Raw genomic sequence first — 27303 nt, 5'->3', positions numbered from 1 at the left:
GTTCAAGCTTACCTAGATCCTTCTGAATCCTTTCTCGGTCTTCTCTAGTGTTAGCTATCCATCCTAGCTTTGCATCATTTGCAAATTTGATTAGTTTACCTTCAGTTCCCTGATCTAGATCATTTGTAAAAATGTTTCACACTGGGGCCAGTACACAGCCTTGTGGTACCCCACTTGAAACACTTTTCCAATTGGATGTGCAACCATTTATTACCACTCTTGAGTACGATTACTGAGCCAGTTATGAATCCACCTAACTGTAGCTTTGCCAGTCCCATACTCGGTGATTTTTTCAATAAGGATAGTATGAGATATTTTAGCAAATGCTTTGCTCAAGTCGAGATATACCCTATATGCTTGTCTATAAGCAGAGTTTTGTAGCGCTGAAAACACCCCCCTCGGCTTATACACGAGTCAATCGTCCTAGAAAGATGGTGGGGGAGGGGGAGCAGTGGGTCACAGAGGCAGGAGCCAGTGGCTAGGGCTAAAGCCTGTGCCGCTGCTGTTATAGCGCACAGTGCCAACCACAGCTGCCGGCTTCCAGCACACATCTTACTTGCCTACCTGCGTGCCCTCGCTAGCACTGCATCTTGTTCGTTCCGGCGCCAGCAGCTCTTCCAGCTGAGCGATCACGTGGCCCCACTCATTAATGAATATGCACGCCTCTCCACTCTGATAGCCGTGGAGTGCATATTCATTACCTTAATGAGCGGGCCATGTCAATCCCTCTCACTTGATCCTCTACTCAGTCCTATATATTCAGATGCCTCCTAAGGGGGCACGTGTGCGGGTCAGGCACGTGCGTCTCCCTGCAGCAAAAGTATCGTGAAGATGCAGTTATTATACAGCAGTTAGTCACGGCAGGAGTCAGGACCCCACACTATGTACCTGTCTCTTTTGGGTATGTCTGCTGAGTAAGCACTACTTATTACTTGAACTTAGCTTTTCTTTTAACCTATCTTATTTCTTCACCATGTTTACATATGCCCTCACAATGTTTGCTCCTTTAATCCTCACTCTCCTTCGCTATCCCCAAACCCCAGCACCCTCTAACCAAATAATCATCTCCCCTTCCCTCCACACCTAACTCCTCTGCTGAACTGTTCCTCAACCTCAAATCTGTCCGAATGAAACATAAAACAAGCTGCCCACTCTCCTTCTCCCATCTGCTCTTCCTTTCTCTGCTTCTCCTCACTGCTGGCGACATATCTCCAAATCCTGGACCCCCACAGCTCATACCCCCCATTACTACCCCTTCCTACCACTCCCTATCTAATAAGAACTACCGCAATCTTTCCAACTTAAAACCTGTGCCATTGACACCCAACCCCCTGCTCCCTCTCTCGGGAGCACTTTGGAATGCCCGCTCCATCTGCAATAAGCTCCATGTGATTCATGACCTCTTTCTCTCGCAATCTTGCCTTCCTCGGCCTCACAGAAACATGGCTGACACCCTCTGACACCGCCTCCCCTGCTGCACTGTTACAGCGGCCTCCACTTCACCCACACTCCTCGCCCTGGCAATAGACATGGTGGAGGAGAGGGTCTTCTCCTTTCTTCCAACTGCACCTTCAACCCAATCCCACCTCTTCCCTCCCTAATCCTCCCTTCTTTTGAAGTCCACTCTGTCCGCATCTACTCTCCCTCCAACCTCCAAGTGGCTGTCATATACCGACCTCCAGGCCCGACCACTGCCTTCATTGACCAATTCTCTACCTGGCTTCTTCATTTTCTTTCAACTGACACCCCCACTATCATCATGGGTGACTTCAACATCCCCACTGGTACCCTTCAGTCAGCAGCCTCCAAACTCCTGTCCCTTACTTCATCCTTTGGACTTACTCAGTTGTCCTCCACAGCCACCCACACAGATGGACACACATTAGACCTGGTCTTCACCAGTCTCTGCTCTCTTTCTAACTTCACCACCTCCCCTCTCCCTCTATCTGACCACCATCTACTCACTTTCTCATCCCTGTCCTACTCACCTGGTACCCATGTCCAGCAACACGCGCACCCCCGCAGAAACCTTGCACACCTAGACACCCATGCGCTCTCTGACTCTATTCTACCACTGGCATCCATATCCTCATTCCACGACACAGACGGTGCCACTGCTTTCTACAATGCCACACTCGCATCAGCTATTGACGCAGTTGCCCCTCTCGTTCATGGCAGAATGCGACGTATCAACAGACAACCCTGGCACAATAACACCACTAAAAAGCTCCGGCAAGTGTCCAAGATGGCAGAGCGGCGCTGGAAGAAAACAAATTCACAAGATGACTTCACCACATTCAAACAGGCAACACTCGATTTCAAATCTGCCCTCACCTCTGCTAAACAGGCCTACTTCACAACCCTTGTATCTTCCCCATCTTACAACCCGAAACAGTTATTCCAAACTTTTAACTCCCTCCTCTGCCCACCACTGCCCCCTCCAACCTCCCTCATCTCTGCCGAGGACTTTGCCACACACTTCAAAAATAAGATTGACCAAACAAGGCAAGTCTTCATCACTCAACCACCACAACCCCTTTGTATACCAGACCAATGCCCAAACCCCATAACCTGACTCTCCAACATCACTGAAGGGAAGCTTAATCGTCTCTTCTCCAAATCGTACCTCACAACCTGTGAACTCGACCCCATCCCATCCCACCTCCTCTCCAACCTCACCACCACACTTATCCCATCCCTAACCCACCTCTTCAACCTATCACTAACGTCCGGTACCTTCCCTTCTGCTTTCAAACATGCCACAATCACGCCTATCCGTAAAAAGCCAACCCTCGACCTAACCGCTATGTCCAGCTATCGCCCAATATCGTTGCTCCCATTCGCTTCTAAACTCCTGGAACAGCATGTCCACACTGAACTTTCCTCCCACCTCTCATCTAACTTGCTCTTTGACAATCTACAATCTGGTTTCCGCCCCCATCACTCCACTGAGACAGCCCTGACCAAAATTACTAACGACCTACTTACAGCCAAATCAAATGGACAATACTCTATACTCCTGCTTCTAGACCTGTCCTCTGCATTCGACACAGTTGACCACTGCCTCCTACTACAGATCCTCTCGTCCTTCGGCATCGAAGGCCTTGCCCTATCCTGGATCTCCACATACCTTTCCAACCGCACATTCAGCATATCCCACTCCCACACCACCTCCTCATCCCACCCTCTCTCTGTTGGAGTCCCCCAAGGCTCTGTTTTAGGACCCCTACTCTTCTCCATCTATTCACTTGGTTTGGGGCAACTCACAAAGTCCCACGGATTCCAGTACCACCTTTATGCTGATGACACTCAGATCTACCTCTCTGGCCCAGACGTCACCGCTCTGCTGTCCAGAATCCCAGAGTGTCTATCAGCCATATCCTCCTTCTCCTCTCGCTTCATCAAGCTTAATGTCGACAAATCTGAACTCGTCATCTTTCCTCCATCTCACAGATCTTCGTTACCCGACCTAGCTATAACAATTAATGACATCACGCTTTCCTCAGTACCGGAAGTCCGCTTCCTCGGAGTAACCTTTGACTCTGCCCTGTCCTTCAAACTGCACATCCAAACTCTTTCTACCTCCTGTCGCCTCCAGCTGAAAAATATTTCCAGAATCCGTCCTTTCCTCAACCCTCAATCTACTAAAATGCTTGTGCATGCCCTCATCATCTCTGCCTCGACTACTGCAACATCCTTTTCTGTGGTCTCCCTGCTAACACCCTCGCATCTCTCCAGTCCATCCTTAACTCTGCTGCCCGACTAATTCATCTCTCTCCTCGCTACTCCTCCGCTTCTCTCCTCTGCAAATTTCTTCACTGGCTCAGCGTATCCAATTCAAATTACTAATACTGACCTACAAGGCCATCTACAACCTGTCTCCTCCATACATCTCTGAACTAATCTCCCGATACCTTCCCTCACGTAATCTCTGGTCCTCCCAAGACCTCCTTCTCTCCTCCACACTTATTCGCTTCTCACCCAACCGCCTCCAAGACTTCTCCCGAACTGCCCCTATTCTCTGGAATTCTTTGCCCCAAGTCCGACTATCAACCACATTTGGATCCTTCAGACGGAACCTGAAAACCCACCTCTTCAAGAAAGCCTACAGCCTGCAATGACCCCGCTACCTCCTCCTCTCTCACCACTACCGGTGATATCACCTCAACCAACACAAACTGTTGCAACCAACCATCCTGTAGCATGTAAGCCCGAAAGGGCAGGGTCCTCTCTCCTCTGTATCAGTCTGTCATTGTTGGTTTTACTGTGATATCTGTAGTTTGTATGTAACCCCTTCTCATGTACAGCACCATGGAATCAATGGTGCTATATAAATAAATAATAATAATAATGTAATCGCTCGGCCGGAAGAGCTGCTGGCGCCAGAACGAAAGAGATGCATTAACAGCGAGGGCGCGCAGACAGGTAAAAAGGATTTTTTTTAACAGGAATCATGCATACAAGGATAGGGGATAAATAGCCATGCATACAATGACAGCGACGGGGGAGCCATGAATACAATGACGGGGGAGCCATGAATACAATGACAGGGAAGAGGGAGCCATGCATACCAGGATAGAGATGAGGGGACAATGCATACCTGGCTTATACTGGTGTCCATAAGCTTACCCAGCTTTTTGTGGCAAAATTAGGTGCCTCGGCTTATATTCAGGTCGGCTTATACTAGAGTACATACGATACTATACAGTGGAGAAAAAAAGTATTTAGTCAACCAGCAATTGTGCAAGTCCTCTCACTTAAAAAGATGAGAGGCCTGTAACTGACATAATAGGTAGACCACAACTATGAGAGACAAAATGAGGAAACAAATCCAGAAAATGACCTTGTCTGATTTGGCAAATTATGGTGGAAAATAAGTATTTGGTCACCTAAAAACATGCAAGATTTCTGGCTCTCACAGACCAGTAACTTCTCTTTTAAGAGGCTCCTCTGTCCTCCACTCATTACCTGTACTAATGGCACCTGTTTGAACTTGTTATCAGTATAAAAGACACCTGTCCACAACCTCAAACAGTCACTCTCCAAACTCCACTATGGTGAAGACCAGAGAGCTGTCAAAGGACACCAGAAACAAAATTGCAGCCCTGCACCAGGCTGGATAGACGGAATCTGCAATAGGCAAACAGCTTGGTGTGATGAAATCAACGGTGGGAGCAATAATAAGAAAATGGAAGACATACAAGACCTCTGATAATCTCCCTCGATCTGGGGCTCTATGCAAGATCTCACTCTGTGGGGTCAAAATGATCACAAGAACGGTGAGTAAAAATCCCAAAACCACACGGGGGGACCTAGTGAATTACCTACATAGAGCTGGGACCACCGTAACAAAGGCTACCATCAGTAACACACTGTGGCCAGGGACTCAGATCCTGCATGTCTTCCCTGCTGAAGCCAGTACATGACCGGGCCCTTCTGAAGTTTGCTAGAGAACATTTGTAATATCCAGAAGAGTATTGGGAGAGTGTCATATGGTCTGATGAAACCAAAGTAGAACTATTTGGTAGAAATAAAACTTGCCGTGTTTAGAGGAGACAGAATGCTGACTTGCATCCAAAGAACACCATACCTATTGTGAAGCATGGGGGTGGCAACATCATGCTTTGGGGCCGTTTCTCTGCAAAGGGACCAGGACAACTGATCCGTGTAGATCAGACCTGGGCAAGGGGCGGCCCCCAGGCCGCATCTGGCCCGCCCACTGCCTGTGACCGGCCCGCGGAGGTGTCCGGGACTTCTCCGGTTCCTGCTTTCCTCATGAATCATTCATGAGGAAAGCAGGAAGCAGGAGTCCCGGCAGACGTGGCGGTGAGTGGAGCAGACCCCGACCTCCTGAGAGCGGCACAGAAACATTGCCTCCAGCGCACTGCCCACACCAGACCTGCGGCGCTGACTGGTCAAGGCTGGAGGGGGGCGTAGTCTGAGAGAGGGCTGCGTAGATGCCGTTGGTGACGTCTGCTTGCAGCAGTATACATCACACCACACCTCCAACTCTGTGCTAAAACGTGCGGGCGTGGTGTGATCTATACCGCTGCAAGCAGACCAGTGACACTGTGGTGCAACGTAAGGCTAGCATCAATTACTTTAGACTGGGTCTGGACTGGGTGCTTGGGTCTGGACTGGGTGTTTACATCAAGGGACCAGGGTCTGGGACTCTGGGTAGAGTGGTCAGCGCCTAATAAAGCCCCTTGTTTATGAAAAGATAGCATATGTATACTATATATTATATACATATATAGTATTGGGTACAACTAAGTTAATATTAGTCCGGCCCTCTGACACCATCCCAATTTCTAATGCTGCCCCATGGCAATATTAATTGCCCAACCCTGGTGTAGATGAAAGAATGAATGGAGCCATGTATCGTGAGATTTTGAGTGCAAACCTCCTTCCATCAGCAAGGGCACTGAAGATGAAACATGGATGGTTCTTTCAGCATGACAATGATCCCAAGCACACCACCAAGGCAATGAAGGAGTGTCTTTGTAAGAAGCATAAGAAGATGCTGGAGTGGCCTAGCCAGTCTCCAGATCTCAACCCCATAGAAAACCTTTGGAGGGATTTGAAAGTCCGTGTTGCCCAGCGACAGGCTCAAAAACTTTACTGCTCTAGAGATGTGCATGGAGGAATGGGCCAACATACCACCAACAGTGTGTGCCAACCTTGTGAAGACTTACAGAAAACGTTTGACCTCTGTCATTGCCAACAAAGGATATATAACAAAATATTGAGATGAACTTTTGTTAGTGACCAAATACTTATTTTCCACCATAATTTGCAAAATAAATTTTGCCAAATCAGACAAGGTGATTTTCTGGATTTGCTTTCTCATTTTGTCTCTCATAGTTGTGATCTACATATGATGTCAATTACAGGCCTCTCTCATCTTTCTAGATGGGAGAACATGCACAAATTGTGGCTGACAAAATACTTTTTTCCCCACTGTATCTACCGCATTTCCCTGATCCACCCAGCCAGTAATTCCATCATAGAAGGCAATTAAATTAGTCTGGCACGACTTGTTTGCTACAAACCCAGTCTGGCTCTGGTTTATTAATGCATTCTTATCCAAGTACATACAAACATGCTGTTTAATAATTTGTTCAAATGTCTTTCCTGGTATAGAAGTAAGGCTCACTGGCCTGTAATTTCCTGTCTCCGTCTTCTTTCCTTTTTTAAAGATAGGGACAACATTTGCCCTTCTCCAATCTTCTGGGACTTCTGTTTTCCAGGATTTTTCAAAGATTCTGACTAGTGGTTCTGCAATTTCCTTTGCCATCTCTTTCAGTACCCTAGGATGTAATTCATCTGGACAAGGAGATTTAAATTCATTTAAATTAGCTAAGTGTTCCCTCATCTGTTTTTGGATAGTGTGGATTCTTTTATTTTTTTCAATGGCACCGTGAAGATCAGTTGATATTACAATTGTTTTCTTAGCAAACACGGATGCAAAAATAGGAATTTAAAAGTTCGGCCTTCTCATCAACATATGTTCAAGTCCCTGTGGGTGCATTTTTCGAATATATTTTTCGAGCACACCGAAGACACTAAGCACGAGCATGCTCGGATAACCCCTTATCTGAACATGATTGCTCATTACTAAAAATAACACATTTCATGCCCTCCCGCACATTTCATTGAAGTCAGTGGAATACTTAACTTTAATAAAAAAGCAGTTTTCGATAAATTCGCACTTCAATATTCTCAACAATAAGACATACACTTCAAGTTTTTTTTTTAGATTTTTATTTTTTCCTTAATATGTTCTGCATGTAAATATATTAAAACGAAATCTCATAAAAAGTAAAATTGAAGAAATAGTTCTTAAGTGGTTTTAAACATAATGGAAGTTAAAACGAGAGATAATGAATGTGTACAAAGTGACACACAACTCCGCAAACAGAACATGACACACGAACCTGCGCTTAAGCAAATCTAGACATCTGATGAGAAGAAAACAAAAACAAACACATCCATAAATTTTGTCCCTATTTTTGGGTCTAGGTTTTTTCCAAGAAATACTTGATGGTTTGTCAATAAGCAATGTCATAAGAGTCAGATGATTGGGGACCCCACAGCTGGAAACACCACTGATTCAGCGAAAGTGGGGTTCACACCCATGTAGTCATCTCTCCCCGGTAATGGATGAGAATTCTAAAAACCTGAAGTTTCCCAACACCCATCCATTTAATATAAAAGGTAAACACACAAAGTTGGACACCCATAGGATTATTGGGTGCTTAACAGCTAGGACAAGTCCATGACATGTTCCAGGTTGTTCTTCTAGAACATTAGTTTTAGCAAATATTTGCATTCACCTTAAAATTACATTGTCAGAACACCTGATCTTAGAACACTTTCGGATTCCTTAGTTGTTTTTCCAGGAAACCTATGACTAAAGTAACAACTAGGTGTTAGCATTCCCCTCATCAAAGGGGCGTTTGTCTTTTTACAGTCTCACACTGACCAAATCAGTAGGGACAAGGTTGGGGACACACCCTGCAGAGGAGTATGGTAACAAACAGGTATCAATTGTCCTCGAAGAGGAATAAAGCCCCAGTCACACATAGCGATGTCGCTAGCGAGATCGCTGCTGAGTCACAAGTTTTGTGACGCAACAGCGATTTCACCAGCGAGATCGCGGTGTGTGACACCTATCAGCGACCGGCCCCCCTACCGGGTATCGCTGATTGTCCTGGAATAGCCAGGACATTTTTTTGATTGCTGGTCTCCCGCTGGCCAGCACGCATCGCTGCGTGTGACAGGCGGGAGATCAGCGATCAGCCGCTGATAACTAAGGTAAACATTGGGTTTCTAAGCAGCGCGCAGCGCTTAGAAACCCGATGTGTACCTTAAGTTACCAGCGCGCTGGTGCAGGGAGCTGGTAACCAAGGTACATGTCGGGTTTCTAAGTGCCACGCGCTGCTTAGAAACCAGAGGTGTACCTTGGTTACCAGCTCCCTGCATCAGCGCGCTGGTAACTAAGGTACACAGTGGGTAACTAAGCGACGTGCTCGCTTGTTACCCTCCTGTCGCTGCTGCTGATCGCTGGTAAAGCTGCTGTTTGGCAGCTCACCAGCGATTATGTAGCGACACACCAGCGATCCTGACAAGGTTATATCGTGGTCGGGATCGCTGGTGCGTCACTGTGTGTGACGGGGCCCTAAGGGAAAACAAAGTTCTAAAAAATACAAGTATTTACTAAAGCAAACATGTAAGGAGATCAGACTCATCACCTTTAATACCTCTGCTTGACAAGCGAGGAATTAGTCAGCCGGTTGTCGTCATACGCCGAAGGCACAACCTCACACTTGGCTTTTATAAGGCAGTATTTAGAATAGTAGTTCAGTAGATCACTCGCTAATGCCAAGCTGGCAGCACTACAAACACAAAGACCTGTGCAGAATTACCAGGCTGCCTTTTCAAGGTCATATTGCTGGATTCACGACTTTTACAATGCCTGGCGGCTAAGCAGGCTGACTCAGAGAATATGAATGCCCACAGTGTAAAGGGTGCAAAGAATACGTCTGCTAGCAGCAATGTGACTTTGTGCCTGCCTCCCATGTAAATGGCAGGATAAAAAGGAAAGCCCTGATAACATTTGTAGAACTCGCTGTCCGCATAGCAGGGACATTATTTCTTTGGTTACTCGTGGCTAATGGTCCCTTAATGTAATCTTAACATTTAATGTCAGCCAATTAAAAGCACCGGTTTATGAAACAAAACTGTCCTAAACCCAAGGAGCCAAACGTGGGGAATGTACAGCTCTCTGCATTAGGACAGCCAAAGACATTGGGTCATGATGCCTTCACTGGTAACAGGTCTACACTATGATGGTTCCCAAGTCTGATCCCTCACCACGCGAATCCGTCACCTTGGATGTTTCTTCTGATCACTTGTGGTTAATCCAAGGTGTTATTGGATCGCTGGCCAAGGACTAGTGATAGTTTGTGAGTGGTGTGCTGTATAGGAATCTGAATTGTTCTAGTTAATATGTAGAGGCAGAAATCATGCTGGGAGTTGTAGTTTCCCAACTGCTGCAGATTGCTGATCCCTGCGACAACACAGGTCAACACAAGCTGCTCATTCATGTGAAAATGCAACCTCAGTTGACAGAAGTGACTGGGCACCCACAGGCTTTAATGCTCCCTACTGTTCCTCCTGATGCCTTCATGCAAGGGAAAGTCCGAAACCGTCTGGTAAGCTCCACCAAATGCCATATTACAGAAGCAATCTCCCTAGAAGCATTGCTATCTGCTCAATATGGTATACGGCTCTGTAGTACTCAGGTGCGCTGCCTCTTTCACACTGCCATGTGCATGCGGCCTGAAGACCCAAGGACGTTAGGCTGTCGGTCAAAAACGACTGGCTGAGCGGACAGGCTAATGTCTATAGGGGCCCCTGACAACTGATTTTCCGAGGAAATAAGGATCCGCTATGACTGATTTCAGACTGCCGATCCTTTTTGTTGTCCCTGACATAAGCCACCACCAGACATGTCTGGCAGCGGCTCTATCATACAGAACTCAGGAGCGCTTAAGAGTCAGCTGAGATAGTTGCTGATCAAACAATGCACCGAAACATCATTTGGCCGCCAGCCGTCTAAGCCGCTTTCCTCCCCATACACATTAACGGCCAGTCCGGATATCCAATTAATATTGGCACATGTACTGTATGTATGCTGGCACACTTTCCTCCAATACCTTTTGCCTTTTTTAGGTCACTTATTCGGTACACCAGTATTTTTTGGTCTGTAGTTTACAAATGGGATGAATCCTACAATAAGGAAATACAACAGGGGCTGCTTGGTCATGATAATGCGCCTGTAGCTGACATCTGTTGCACCCCAATATTATTCCACTGCTTTCAGTCATTGTTTTCCTTAAAGGGAATCTGTCACCCCTTTTTTGAGATATCATATAATGATATCATTCAATTGTGTGTCACATAAGGATTCTCTTAGTACTTTTGCTTCCCCTGACCCCGCCCCATTTATATCGGTTCAGATGCATGTAAACTGCCTCTGTCTGGTCCAGCTGGGCGGGGCTTATTCACCTGTTCCCCCCTCCCTGTCTTGCTCTACACATTTCTTCTTGTGTAGAGCAAGACAGGGAGGGGGGAGCAGTTGAATAAGCCCCGCCCATCTGACCGGACCGTGGCAGTTTACATACATCTGAACCGATATAAAAAAGGTATTTATGCATGAAAGGTGCGGGGTCAGGGGGAAGCAAAAGTACTAAGAGAATCCTTATGTGACACACAATTGAATGATATCATTATAAGATATCTCAAAAAATGGGTGACAGATTCCCTTTAACCCCTAAAAAAACAAAAAGAATACAAAGTGTTCTCCAAGCTTTGAATTCCCTTCTGTCTTATTATTGCAATCTAAAACTATAAAAAGCATAAATTATTAAGCATATTAACAATAAGATTAACGGGCTTCTTACCCGTCATGTAACAGTAGTAACACTAATGCGTCTTCGTGGTTTCTTGTGCGCGGTGCGTAGCTACAACTGTTAACTTTTAAGAGAATCTCACACCAGGTCAAAATGGCCAGCTTTTGGCTCTTATTTTACTGCTGCTGCTCCAGATTATCTTTTTTTGTTTTATTAAAATTTGCCATACAGTTGCAAAGATATGGATCTTTTTAGTTTAGTCCTAATTTTTATGGTCCTTACAAGGAGGCGTAGCTCATAGGGTAATAATGCAGAGCAGCCTAAAGACACCCCCCAGACGATCCTGTGAGCAATGACCCCTTAGTAAATCCACAAAAATTAGCACTAACTAAAAAAGTCCTATGTCTGTTGAACTGTATGGGAGACAACAAAAAACAACACAAGAGTATCAGGGGAGCACTGGGAATAAATTCAAGAGCAAAAATTGGCCATTGGGTGACTGCTACTCTTTAGAGGAGTTAACTGGGAATGCTCAGAATGGTGACAAATTAGCCAACTGCACACCTGTGTGCATGCTTGCAGGCATATGGCCTGTTCATTAGAACTGGACATGTGCACAGTACCTGCCGATAGGGCACACATCTCGGCAGGTGTACGGGTTGTAATTAGTGATGAACGAATGTGCTCGGATAAGGCGTTATCTGAGTATGCTCGGGTGCTAACCAAGTGACTTTCTCGTGCTCAAAAAATGTCTATTAGGCAATCCCTGCATGTTTTGTGGCTGTCAAATAGCCACGAGACATGCAGCCACGGTGACTCGGACATATTTTTCGAGCACGTTGAAGTCACTGGGTTAGCACCCGAGCATACTCAGATAACACCTTATCAGAGTACGTTCGCTCATCACTAGTTGTAACGCCATCATCACCATTTATTTTTTATGTGGATGTCGCCAGATAACCACTTTAATGCAGAAGAGCTGTAACACCAGATAAAGTCCACAGTTGGATGGCTACTTCTTCACAAGGAGAATAAATAAAAAACAGGAAAGAAACAGCAGTTGCTACATAAGGAGGGCCTCCATCCGCCATATATGTTATACAATGCTAATACTATGCACGTAGTGCACAGGCTCAATGGTGGGAAAGAAATACATCCTTCAAAGTGGCCAAAGCAAAGTGAAAGGTCAGTGCAGGTCTGTGTGACGGACTTTTAACATACATGATATGCTCTGCCGTATAGGAATCAGCGCAGCTTAATGATGCAGGTCACGAACATAACATTTAGCAACATCAATGTCTTGGAAAATCATTACATGCTTTACAACAAAAGTAATGCCACGGATTCTAATATAGGCTCGAAATTACAAGAATCCAGCCTTATCCAGAGCATTCAATGCATTATGTGGTGACGATGGAAGAGATGAAAAACTTCCCGACAAGATGTAAAGGTCACATATGACCAATAAACACTAATTATAAAGAAGCCGAGATATGTTCATTCTGGGCCAAGGGAAATTACACGCTTAAATGTTAGCTGCCTTCTCAAACCACTCAAGGACAACCACAAACTTATCTCATCGTGCCCCAACATCAGGTGAGCAGAGAAATCACTTACTTATATACTGACCAAAGTTAGTGAGTGCATCTGGAAGACCTACAAAATCCGGCAAGGGTGAAAGCTTGAAGGGAACTTGTCATGTCCCCCCAAACGTTATTTACCTGGAGATAAAGCATTACAATGCTGCCCGGTCACATTAACGAAAGTGCAGCTATCGGGAGGAAATTAACTATTTCTCCCAGGAGCCGCCAGCTTTCAGTTATAGAGGTGGTGCATGGAGTGGCTCCAGTCATCACATAGTAAAGAGTGGGTGGTGAATATAAGTACGCCCCTGGCGCATTGATAGTCAACCCTCTATGCACAGATGTGCTGCAGAGCAAACAGTTAATCACAGGGCTGGGGCATGCTCACAGCCGATATAATGCTGTCATTCTATGACTGAAAGCTGGCGGCTTCTGGAAGGACAGCTCTGTAATGCCATAAACATGCAGATTAACTACACTGATGCAGATTAATGACATTAGAAGTTCCTTTAAGTGTACAATATGCTAATTAGCTATAAAGCAAAATGACTTATCTAGCATATTACATGCCAAAACTATCACTCATCCCTACAGAAGATTGTGCATGTATGAGTGAAGGCTCCCATACACTAAGAATAATGTCAGGCCGACTTACCAATATTGTTGGGATCAGCCAACAGTCTAACGTCTATGGGGGCGTCCCAACTGCCCCACCTAAAAAAAGATGAGGGGGAAAAGAAGGATTCAGCATGTCTGATTTCGAGATAAGCCACCAACAGAAATGTCTGGCAGTGTCACTATCATAGCGAACGCGGGAGCACCTGGTAGAGCAAGTGCTCCTGTGTATGGTAAAGTCAAAGTCATGGTTATAAGGCCAAAGACTGGCCGAATCCTTGCTTGGGCGACAGCTCTATAAATTGTATGGGGAGCTTGAAGCTTTGAAGTGGCTGGTGGGCTACTAGGATTTCTTACAAATTTCTTTACATAAATGAGTGTGCCTTGGTGCTCGATACAGTCTGATCTCGATCAAGTGGACCTCATAAGATCTGTTCACCAATACATGGAAATAGCAACCTGTTCATTCCTGTTCCCAGCAGGAGCAGTGGGGCACAATTGATATAAATGGGGTTTCTCCGCTTTCCATTTGTTTATTTTCAGAAGGGAAGAAAATGATTTTCATGCAAGACTTTTTTTTTCCTTTATAGACATAAAAACGGAAAGCAAGAAAAAAACAACATATAATTCAATGGGACACAATTGCTTCAGCCTGACTTAGAATGCCAATTCTGTTTATATGCTCCAAGCACACACCAATCTAAAATATATACGGACATGTGAACATAGCCTTTAGCTATGGAAACCTACAAAATAATGAAAAGAGAAGATAACCTGACTTGTCTTGTTTTAGTAGGATTTTAAATTTTTTTCTGGTTTGTAGAAATCGTGCAGAGGTTTAACAGGTGTTAATCATCCACTATGTGCTGAGGTAGCAAAATATAGGGATATAGGCATACAGAGATGTGGGGGGAGGCTCCTGCTGCAGTCAATTTCCTCACAGCCACACACAGGATTGTGAAAAGGATTGGAATGATTTGTGAAGTCCTTGGGGACAAGAATTCTGTAAAATGAAGACTTACAGAATTTGTACATTTTCTGTGTTTTCACATCAGAAAAGCTTTAATTTTGGCCACTCCGCATTTTACAATCTCTCTATGATTTAGGCTCTATCTCGAAAACCCTTTAAAAGACAACTAGTCTTTTTAAAGGGTTTTCGAGATTGAGCCTAAATCGTAGAGAGATTGCAAAATGCTGAGTGGCCAAAATTAAAGCTTTTCTGATGAGAAAACAGTAGTGATCAGACACAGACTTTAGACATGAAAAACCTTATATGGTAAAAAGATTAAAAAAAAAAAAAAAAAAAGCACAAACACATGGACTTGTAGACCTACGACTTCAGCATGACCACCATCCCTGTTTTATTCAGGCTTCCTGCTGCTTCTTTACGTACAGTACATGAAGGTGTGGTGGTGAGGGAGCTGAATTTATGGTCCCCGCAGATAATTACACTGACTAGTGGCATTTCTGCATCAAATCTTAATTTAGCAATTGGAACCCACAAACTGCCTGTAACGGGCAAATTAAATTTCTTTGGAAAGTAAGCACTTTTCAGTACCTCCATGGAGCGATCCTGTGAAGTAGACTAACATACATTAGGTTTAGAATTCAGACTCATAATGCAACACATACAGGAAAAAAAAAAAAAAAAAAAACACAAAAAAGCAAAATGCACAGAACATGTTTGGTCACTAAAGTCTGACACACTCAAATGTAACACGCAGAAATAAATAGATATATTGTAACGTTAAGGCAAAAGAATATTTACCAAGGTGCGAACATATGTCCCTGAAAACTCTGATATGAAGGAATATTAAAAGACTATGCTGGCTGCTGCTCCAGATGGGATTCTTGTAAATGTCTTCCAAATCCTCTACAATACGACATGCAAAGACTAGAAGATAATGCTAGTTAAAAGAACTGGAGGGGAAATAAGTTCATTGACAAAGCAATGGAGCAAAAGCAAATGGAGGATAGAGTCGTCTGTAGGACCTAAAGGCGTAATTCTCAGGACCTTCTCACGTGGCTAACGAGGAAGAGGAAGGAAGAAAGCAATGTTCTTTGTAGGATGAAGAAAGTTACACAAGTTTACTTAACCAATGCTTCGCCGGGGAAAACATCTCTGTAATGTGACCACAGGTTTTATTTCTGGAGTTCCTAGAAATTGCTTATGTCCATTTGTGAAAAGGAGACTTGATCCTCATCAGAAGTTCTGCTGCCTTCGCTTCTTGGCGTCCATCGCATCAAGAATGGGCTGCCTCTTTGCAGTGTACCTCTGCCGCAGTTCTTCGATCTCTCGCTCCATCATGGGGTCCAAAGCTTTTAGTCTCATCTGCAGCTCCTCAAAGCTTAAATTCTTCAACTGTTGGAAGAATTAGAGAACAAGTTTTAGGTTAGCATAGGAATACAGTGGACAGAAATTAGAACACATACTGTAATTTATATAGTCAAGATTCAAGTAGTAGCGGAGAAAGGCCACCCCCATCCTTGTTACCCAGAGAGAACACATAGGCCCCCCCAAGTCATCAAGACAGGTGAATTTCTCACTGGATTTTATGAGGGGGTGTGCAGGAGGCAGATCCTCCTCATTCATGTAGAGGTGCACACCTCTTCATGAATCTAGACTAGTTGACAAGCCGTGTGCGCTTCCATGCCCGACAAGAGAATTCTTACTCCATTCAGTGACTGGAGGCAGATTTCTGGAGTACGAAACAGCATGTTATGAATTACCTGCGGCTTCACGCTCCCGTTCAACTCAGCGCTGCTTATTTCGGTGAAGCTGGGAGAAATTGGTATATAAACTTCAAAATACACAAAATGTTGGCCTACCTCCGAGTTGAAACAAAATGTTGTGACTTTTCAAAGTTTTTACAGTGAAAAACTATAAAGACGCACAGCCGAAATAAATAAGAAATAGTGTGCTACCACTGTAAACAGACACATGAATGAAAAAAAGAAAAGAAAAAAGGGGAATACAGAATTAGGTGCACACCTATAAAAGTAAAAAGTAATAATTTGACACAATCTAACTCCAGGATTAGAAACAATTATAACCAAACTGAAAGTACTACAGGGTACTACAGAAATACACAATGGAGAGATGCTCATGTAACACACATGTAGGAATACCAGTGTATCATGAATATAAAGAAATGGATCAAGCCAAGATACCCTAATATAGCAGACAAACCCTTTATCAGAAGAATAATGGATAATGAGAGCCAAAACCATAAGTGCCGGCTGAAGGAATGGAAAGACTCCTGTCCCAATCCAGCTCTCCCCATTTCAGCTAAGCTGGGGAAAAACTGGTATAAAAACTCCAGTAGTTGAAACATTTTGGTGCACTTTCAAGTTGCACCAAAATTGTGTGACTTTTCAAAGCTTGCACCTCACTTTTTTGGAAGTAAAAGCTTTGATGCGCCGTAGGGTTGTATTTTAGTAACCCATGATTTTAACATGATCAGGTGCAGAGGATCTTTAATACCTTTTCCCTGTCTAAAAGGGGGTGTTCAGTTTAGACAACCCATTTTCATATACATTATATGGAAATACTGAGTTAATAAAGTGGCATCCACTATTCAGGATCTTTATTTCTAGCTAAGGATGGAGAGAGTACAAAGAGCATCTCCCACTATGGAGGACCTGTCCTGTATTAAACAACTTACTGATTTGAATGGGCACTGTGTAATGCTTCATTTATCCTGTGGAGGCGCTGCAGCGAGTCTTACTGCCAAACCTTCCCTACAGATTTCAGCTGATCGCTGAGGGTGCAGGTCCCAAAGACATTTTATGTTGTGTAGACTAGGGATCTGAAGCCAGAAATTTGTAGGGCAAATTACTTGAGCCACAGGCAGTAAGAAACCAGTAGAAGCTATGGGTCGACTACTGACTCATTCCCATTAAAAATAACTTACTATTGATATCATAGTCTCGTAATAAACACCCCTATAAAAACCGATCTTGCTTCTCTAATTTCAGGAAAGCTGCCCTTGATATTTACATATTCCTTGTAATACTTGAACATGGCGGGTTCACGGGACAGGAGCTAGTGTTATGGCCGACATACACATTGGATAGCTGAATGAGCGCTCGTCCGACACCTATCTCTCATAACTCAGCTATACGGAGGAAAGATCGCTTATCACAGAAAACTTTTTCAGATCCCTCTCTCCTAATATCTTCTGTCAGAGGGTGAGTCGGGGGCCCCCATACTAAGACTGTTGGGTGATATCACAGATATTGGTAGATGCAGGCAACTTTATCCTAATGCGCCTGGGTTCCTTTAACAGCGTGTCCCTCCATTTCGGTTCATTACAAGGGGTCCAAAGCAATTGCATTTTGTAGCTGATTGGTTTAGAAATCCACCCTGAAAACGAAAGGACGATGAGAACAAAGGCACCTTTCACGTCCACCATCTTTGGCATTTCTAATGAGATAACACCTAATGACCTCACATCATCCAACACATTACATAAGGACATTTTTTTGTCGCTACGATCTAAAACATGTCAGCTCGCGAAAATGATCACAACTGGTGTTATGGCTGAGAATTAGAGGTGATTTCCCTGATCTGATCACTGTTTTGGCTGTGACAGGAGCTTGTGAATAAGAACTCGGTGGACGCGAAGCTTTATCATAGGAATAGCAGGCGTCTATCATACAAGGGGGGTGGGACGCTAAAAATATTTTTAGCTCTGCGATGGCTAATGGTAGAATGATCGGGTCCGATTTGTGCCTCTTCACCCCCACGTAAAAGAGGTCCTCAAGAACTAAACCATATACGACTCAAGCTCAGTATCAATTTCCTGAGCTTCTAATGATCCCGCTGCTGCCCTGGATGTATACTGTCCCCGGTCTCATCCTGCGCCGCCTATTCCGTACCACCATCTCTTAGGAGTTATTCAATTATTCAGAGGCCACTCTGGATATCACCGTCATGGAGCGAGAAGATTTCAGGTATCCAGCAGGGTGCTATTTATTTTAAAGAAAGCTGCCTGAAGGCGCTATATTATATTGATTGGAGCCTTACAGATATTATATTTTGCCACAGAGCTTCCGGACATAAATAATTGCTTCATGAAGCTGCTGTCTGGACCATCGAAAGGAAAAAGCATCCAGTGTGATTAATGACCACAGGCAAACGCTTCTCTAAATAACACCCGGAGCATTATTTACAGGTCACCACTACCACCTGCCATGTGCCGATATTCGGATACGTGCTATGAAAACAAATGTGAGTAAAAAAAAAGGCAAATTAAAATGAATGGAATCAGTTGTGGAGTGGAATAGCACAGCGCCATCCACTATATAGTGGCCACAGTCGGGTACTGCAGATCCGGCCCCATTTGAATGATCAGGGATGGATCTGCAGTACCCGACTGTGGCCACTATATAGTGGATGGCGCTGTGCTATTCCTAAGCTTTTACTAGTGGTTCAGTCGCTCGATCCTTGTAGAGTAGGGACTGTCCCACAAGGGTTGCCGTGACGTGGCGGGATGGCTTGCACATTATATTGATCAAAATTATGTTTACTAAATATCCTTATTATTATTATTACCTTCATGCATTATTTGCAGTTTATTTTTTACTTTTCAGTTCATGATATTTGTGTTTTTTGCTTTTTGTTTTCTCTGGTTAATGGTCACGTGTTAATATGCACTTACATTGTGCATACACATTAACTTACTTTCTCAGTTCAGACTCCAGTTTTTTATTCATTTTATTGTGCATTCTGTGCATATATGGGTGTGACCGCCCTCTTTCTGAGCTGGGAAAACCATCCTGTCTGGCCAAAGCTTTTACTGGTGGTTCAGTCGCTCGATCCTTGTTCACATTCACGTCACTTGGCAAGTGAAAAGGTTTTAAATACTAGAGTAGGGACTGTCCCACAATGGTTGCCGTGACGTGGCGGGGTGGCTTGTACAATATTTTGATCAAAATAATGGCCTATAGTGGATGAAGCTGTGCTGTTCCGCTCCGCAAAGGACCAGATCCGGCAGCAGACATCACCGGGAACAGCTGATCAAAGGGGGTGCCACATGTCACACCCCCAGAAAACTGATATTGGTGACCAATCCTAAAGGATATGCCAAATATATAAAACTACAGGACAATCCCATTAATTGGAACCGGTCAGCTGATCCTTGTTGCCCAAAGCATGGTCCGCATGAATCAGATTGCACAACTACAACTAGGCACACGTTTTGGAAATACTCTAGTGTTCAAGAAAAAATGGAGTTTGAAGTTCCCGACCAGCTTCTCCCTGCAGCTCTTTACGTGATTGACAGGTCTCTCCCACCAGAGTGTATCAGAGAAACGTATACCTGGCTGCCACCATGGTTTGGGCAGCATGAATCAGCAGGTTTCCCCCTCAAAAGTATAATAAAAAAAAACAAAAAAAAAAACACCTTTTAAAAATTGATTTTATATAACTTTTGATAAAGAGTAGAAATGAAATCACAAAAAAAACAGTAATAATTGGCCCCATACATGTATCTATAAGAAATCACGAACCATGGGCTGCGTAATTACTAAAGACCATCAAACACATTAAAGTTTACTAAATGTGGTGATCATCTGAGGTGTATGGGGGCGCCAAGCTCTCCAATGAAACAGGATATTGGGAATGATCGGGATCAAGCAGTTGAAATTTTAACTTCCGATCCTGCTGGTCTCGTGGTCTGACAGATGTGCTGGTTATAGAAATCACGTGGACTTTCAGCCAAGCTTTCATGTGTATAGGCAAGTCGGGAGAGCTATCTGATGACTGAATGGGTGTTCATCCGACTGGTATCACGCATGTGTGGCAAACTATGGCAGATTACTCCACTGCTCCTTTCTTTAAAAAAAAAAATTGCATTTTTAGCTCGATGGGCAGTATGGTGGCTCAGAGGTTAGCACTGTATAGTGGCTCAGTGGTTAGCACTGTGGCTTTGCAGCGCTGGAGTCCTGGAGTCAAATCTCACTAAGAACAATATCAGAAAGGACTTTGTATGTTCTCCCCATGTTTGCGTGGGTTTCCTCCCACACTCCAAGGACATTATGATAGGGAATGTAGATTGTGAGTCCCACTGGGGACTGTGATGATAATGTCTGTAAAGTGCTGTGGAAATCAATGGCGCTATATAAATGTGTAAAATAAATGAAATGTCACAAATGCAAACTAGAACAGCGTTCTGGCGCCTCTAATGTGCTCTGCATGCGGCACAGCTACGGTGTCAGCCATAACACCATTCATCACAATGCTACATTGTGTAACATCTTCACATTTTTCAGAGATGCACAATTATTCCCTATAAGGCTTGGTATTCTTTTATAAGAAGCAATTCTGACATGAGGAATCAATCAGGACACAGTTCAGTTGCATTTACGACCCTCGCTCGGTCTTGTCACAGTCCGTGGAATTTTATAGTCTCATTAAGAATTACTCAAGAAAAAACGGTCGATAAATCCGTGCACCTACTGCTGCATTTCATCTCTCCGAGAGGTCGGAGACACGCACAGCGACACCAATGACACTCAGTTACTGGCCACATCCATGGCTTGTTTTATTGCTGGGCGCAGGCTTGATGTGTTTTATGTTGTGCGCACCCTTCAGTTACAGCGGATCGGGGGATTTTATGTGCTATGTGTCATTCTGAACTCCCACCATAACATTCGCCGAGAACTATTTTGTCTGTATGGTCATTTGTCAGATGACACAGGCAATTACACTGGTTTCGTTAATCACCAGAGGAGATGTTCAGATTGATACAAGCCTCCTATTTTAATGTTATGCTTCACATCTACAGTCATATGTTAAAGTTTGGGCACCCCTATTAATGTTAACCTTTTTTCTTTATAACAATTTTGGCTTTTGCAACAGCTATTTCAGTTTCATATATCTGATAACTGATGGACTCGGTTATATTTCTGGATTCAAATGAGGTTTATTGTACTAACAGAAAATGTGCAATCTGCATTTAAACAAAATTTGACCGGTGCAAAAGTATGGGCACCCTTATCATTTTCTTGATTTGAACGCTCCTAACTACTTTTTACGGACTTCCTGAAGCACTAAATTGGTTTTGTAACCTCATTGAGCTTTGAACTTCATAGCCAGGTGCATCAAATCATGAGAAAAGGTATTTAAGGTGGCCACTTGCAAGTAGTTCTCCTATTTGATTCTCCTATGAAGAGTGGCATCATGGGCTCCTCAAAACAACTCTCAAATGATCAGAAAACAAAGATTATTCAACATAGCTTTTCAGGGGAAGGATACAAAAAGTTGTCTCAGAGATTTAACCTGTCAGTTTCCACTGTGAGGAACATAGTAAGGAAATGGAAGAACACAGGTACAGTTCTTGTTAAGCCCAGAAGTGGCAGGCCAATAAAAATATCAGAAAGGCAGAGAAGAAGAATGGTGAGAACAGTCAAGGACAATCCACAGACCACGTCCAAAGACCTGCAGCATCATCTTGCTGCAGATGGTGTCACTGTGCATCGGTCAACAATACAGCGCACTTTGCACAAGGAGAAGCTGTATGGGAGAGTGATGCGAAAGAAGCCGTTTCTGCAAGCACACCACAAACAGAGTCGCCTGAGGTACAAGCCAGTTACATTTTGGAAGAAGGTCCTGTGGACTGATGAAACAAAGATTGAGTTGTTTGGTCATACAAAAAGGCGTTATGCATGGAGGCTAAAAAAACACAGCATTCCAAGAAAAACACTTGCTACCCACAGTAAAATTTGGTGGAGGTTCCATCATGCTTTGGGGCTGTGTGGCCAATGCCGGCACCGGGAATTTTGTTAAAGTTGAGGGTCGCATGGATTCAACTCAGTATCAGCAGATTCTTGACAATAATGTGCAAGAATCAGTGACGAAGTTGAAGTTACGCAGTGGATAGATATTTCAGCAAGACAATGATCCAAAACACCGCTCCAAATCTACTCAGGCATTCATGCAGAGGAACAATTACAATGTTCTGGAATGGCCATCCCAGTCCCCAGACCTGAATATCATTGAACATCTGTGGGATGATTTGAAGCGGGCTGTCCATGCTCGGCGACCATCAAACTTAACTGAACTGGAATTGTTTTGTAAACCGGAATGGTCACAAATACCTTCATCCAGGACCTCATTAATAGCTACAGGAAGCGACTAGAGGCTGTTATTTTTGCAAAAAGAGGATCTACGAAATATTAATGTCACTTTTATGTTGAGGTGTCCATACTTTTGCACCGGTCAAATTTTGTTTAAATGCAGATTGCCCATTTTCTGTTAGTACAATAAACCTCATTTGAATCCAGAAATATAACTGAGTCCATCAGTTATTAGATATATGAAACTGAAATAGCTGTTGCAAAAACCAAAATTGTTATAAAGAAAAAAGGTTAACATTAATAGGGGTGCCCAAACTAACATATGACTGTATATCTGGACCTCCAGTAACAATGGAAAACCATTGCATTGCTGACATTGGCTTTCTCCCATACAACTTTCGCTAATTAATTCCTTTAATGAATCATGACCAGGGACGCATTCACACACCAGTTTTCAAAACTGGTCTTTTTGTGCCATACATCTCAGGATATGACAAGGAAAGATATATTTGCAATTATTTTTACTAATAAAGTGAAATGCCCTGTAATTGTGAGTTGAGCTTAGAAATAGACAAAATCTGGCAGTAAAATGCGCATCGGTGTGACCATGACGTTTTACTGCAGCGAAAAGAATTACTGTTGTATCATCCCCAAATTGACTAGCACCTGTGAAAGTAGACAGACTGGGAAGCATCTCCAGAATATGTTACCACCAGAAACAAGCTATTGGTTAAAAGGGTTGTCATATTTTCTGTCTTTAAGAGCGCCATTCGCCGATGCACTCCTGAAAGAGGTCCCAGTTGCTACAAGCAGGGGCCTTGCTTCTGCTGCATGAGGAGGGCAGGGTGGACTGAAGATGGCCAGATCCAGCGATCTGGACACCTCTGTTGGAGAGGGCTTGCAAGTGTTGCGCTACTAGCAAAAGAGAACAGCCACTGATGATAGACTTGCAAAAGTGGTCGGTAACCTAGGCAATGAACAGTAAACAATAAGATCAAAAATCCCTCCCATTCTTGTGAACGCTGAGGATTTTTATCAAAAGGAAAATCGCAAAGCTGCTTGCTTGAACAAGTACTTAAGGGGGAGACAATTCATTTAAAGCCCCATTTGTCTCTGCTACTATATATCCCATTACAATTAATGACATTTCCAGTGGAGACTTAAAATCTCCTTAAACAGACAGCTTTTCATTGTAGCAACAAGACGGTGACGAAAAATGAAAAAAAAAAAATATTTGGTCCAACTTTCACATATACAGCAAATATGCAGGTGACAGCAGGATTATACTGGCTTAATCTGCTCTGTCCCATTATTGAGGAGACAAAGGAACAATGGAGGATGAAATAATGCAGGCCAGATATCGGGGACGCTGCACAAGACCATCTGTGCCCCATTATTGTGTGCAACAGGCATCATAAGAGAAGACACCCTGAATGTCTGGTTTATTATGGCAGACATCTGCTGACATCAAGCTTTGGGAGGAATAGAAATGAATTCATGAGAGTCACTTGACATTTATTAGTAATCTACTTTGTCCTTTTATTATATATCTTATTTTTACATTTCATATGCAAATAACTTCTGCTTTACAAAATAACTAAACGTTTGCAAAAAAAAGTGTTTTTTTTATCCTTTCATTCCTTTGAGACTGATAGGGTCAAAGTTTTGTGACCACCACTGATCGATCAACAGATCCCTAAGATCTGTGCAGCTAATGGGACAGGAGCGTGCAAATAAAGCACACAGAGTCAATTGTAAGTCTATGTATTGTAAGGTTTTCTGTACTAACAGACATGTCAGTAATAAAAACTACAATTTTCCTTCCCCCTGACAGATTTCAGGTCAAGTTTGAAATTATATATAGCAATTTTCATGCAAGACCTGATCCCGGACTATGGTCTACAGACAGAACTATGAATAGGTCTGCTGATCCCTTCGGATGTTAAAAGACTGATTACTTGCACTTAGAGGTTGTACGAAGTTTGAAAGTTATGCCCCATTAGTGGAAAGCAGATAAAGTACCTGATGGTTGAACGTCCCACCGCTGAAATCCCACTGATCCTGAGAACTGAGGTACTGAAGGTACTATTTGATGTTCTCCCACCATGTGGGAATCATCGCCAATTATTCTTACACATTTATGCATACGAACAACAAATCTCTCTATAAACCTGGATAATCTGCCATAACCGTATACAGACATGCATTTCAATGACAACCTGACCATGTTCGTGACGCAAAGCATAAATTTGTAATGCCTGAAATATGGTAAACATAAAAAAAAAGAAAAGATATTTCTTCACATATATAATGGGCACTCACAGTCTCTATCAAAACTATTTTCAATTTCATTGCTATTTTGCCACTCATGTGACTGTAAGGACAGCCTGTACACACTCGGCTTAAGTGTCTCGGTGGTCACATGGTGTCCCCGATCCAGCAAAAAATGTCTGCAGTAGTGGAGAACCGATGCTAGAGTGCGATGGGGCAAGTAAAACAAAAAAATTTAATACCTGTGCAAAATGTTATAAAAACAAGAAAGAATGCAAGGATTTGAAAATCTCCTATACCATATTTTATTCACAGAACTTAGAACACAGATCAGAAGGTGAACCTTGGACATTTTTCTATTTCAATTGAAAAAATGAAGTAATTTGGATATTGATGGCAGCAATACATATCGGTGGCCCAGGCGTGGTCTTCCATTGCGTATCGTCCTCTCTTTTTGCAAAAGTTTGGAAACGTCTGAGAAGTGATGAGACCATTTGCTGGAGTTTTGGGAGAGGAAAGTTGTCCCATTCTTGTCTGATGTAGGTTTCATGCTGCTCCACAGTCCTGAGTCTCCTTTGCTGGATTTTTCGTATCATAATGTGTCAGAAAGGTGTTGGTGAAAGGTCTTGACTGCATGAGGCCATTTCATCACCCGATCTCTTCTTCCGAGAAGCCAAGCTGTTGTGATGGATGCAGTAAGTGGTTTAGTACCGTCTTGCTGAAATATGCAAGGCCTTTCCCTGACATAGACATTGTCTGGATGGGAGCATATGTTGTTCTATGGCCTCTAGATAAAGCTCAGCATTGATAGTACCCTTCAAGATGTGCAACCTGCCCATGCAATAGGTACTATCGCACCCCCCATAGCATCGGAGATGCGGGCCTTTGGACTGTGCGCTGATAAGTTGGATGGTCCTTCTCCTCTGGAGTCCACAGGATGAGGCGTCCATGGTTTCCATAAAGAATTTCCCCTTTTGATTCATATGACCACAGAACAGTTTTCCAATTTTGCCTCAGTCCATTTTAAATGAGAGAAAGACTGCAGTGTTTCTGGATTGTAATGATATATGGCTTCTTCTTTGCATCATAGAACTTGTATTTGTAGATTGCACAGTGTTCACAGACAATGAATTCTGGAAGTATTCCTGAGCCCATGCTGTGGTTTGCATGACAGAAACACGCCAGTGTTGCCTGAGGACATGTAGATCACGAGCATCCAATATTGACTGTCGGGCTTCTCCCTTGTACACACAGATTTCATCAGAACATCTTGATAATTATGTACTGTAGATGGTGGGATATTCAAAATTTGCAATTTTACAATAAGAAACATTTTTATGAAACTGTTCTACAGTTTTTAGATGTAGTTGTCCATAGATTGGTAAACCTATGACCATCTTTGCATCTGGAAGACTCTGCCTCTCATGCTTTTTTTCTATGCACTTATTCTTACTTTCCTCTATAGTTAGGTGTAACTTGTTTCTCCACGAGTTGGCAGAGTTATTTGGATTTCAGCTGTATTTTCAAATGAATGCCGGTTTTCCAGTGGCAAATCGGATGGGATATAACTGGCCCATTAGAGGAGAATGGCCCATTAGGTAAAAGTGGTCTATTTGGTGATATTATAGAGGCCCATACGGTGAGAAAGATTTCCATGATAAAATATATTATCATGTTTCTTAAATTTCCTTCTACTTCTGCTTTATACAAAGTTAGTTGAAACAACAGTGACCTAAGAAGACAAAATTGCAGAAGAGTTGATGCAGCAACATCTGAATAAGTTGCTTTGCAGTCGAAATACTTATGCCCGTCGTCTAAAGACAGTGGGCGGTGGGGAAATGGTTAGTCACCTCAAGTCATACGCACACAGGTCAGATCTGACATGTAATTGATCACGGATTCTGTGAAATCCAGTAACAATCCAGAAAACGGATTCTGTGGTTTACCATGATGAAGAAGCAGGTGTGCTTCGAAACGCGTTAATAAAACCCGCATTTACACTTTCAAGCTTTTCTCCTACATTTTTACTACTGATAGGATGGTTTTATCTCCACCTTCTCCTGTTAAACAAACAATCCATAAGGACATAGTATGTTTTCTGGCTTGTTTGAAAAATAATTATTTTTCCAGAATCAATATAATTGATATAAGGGCATGTGGATGGCCTTGCTTGGTGAAAGAAAAAAAATGGTCACTTTGTTTTTCCCCAAGTAATTATGGAGAGGCAGTAGATATACACACCATACTTGCAGGTTTTAACCTCTAGAAATGGCAGCCTGTATTTCAGCAGTAAAAGTCAATACAGAAGAAAAAGCACATATCCATGTACCCAAGGC

General features: G+C 43.3%; 1 protein-coding gene across 1 annotated transcript in view; it reads right to left on the bottom strand.

Moving 5' to 3' along the window:
- Window positions 1-14956: 14956 nt before the first annotated feature.
- The window catches only part of STK3 (serine/threonine kinase 3), a 294407-nt gene continuing 282060 nt past the window's right edge, over window positions 14957-27303 (bottom strand). The window contains exon 11 of the mRNA XM_073550471.1: window positions 14957-15977. Within this exon, the coding sequence (XP_073406572.1) occupies window positions 15819-15977 (159 nt within the window). The 3' untranslated portion in view covers window positions 14957-15818. The remainder of the gene's footprint in view (window positions 15978-27303) is intronic.

This window comes from Dendrobates tinctorius, unplaced genomic scaffold, assembly GCF_039654945.1.
Source record: "Dendrobates tinctorius isolate UK_male_01 unplaced genomic scaffold, ASM3965494v1 ptg000165l, whole genome shotgun sequence".
NCBI lineage: Eukaryota > Metazoa > Chordata > Amphibia > Anura > Dendrobatidae > Dendrobates > Dendrobates tinctorius.
The sequence above is the reverse complement of the archived record's forward strand: the minus strand, read 5'-3'. Positions and strand labels throughout refer to the sequence as shown.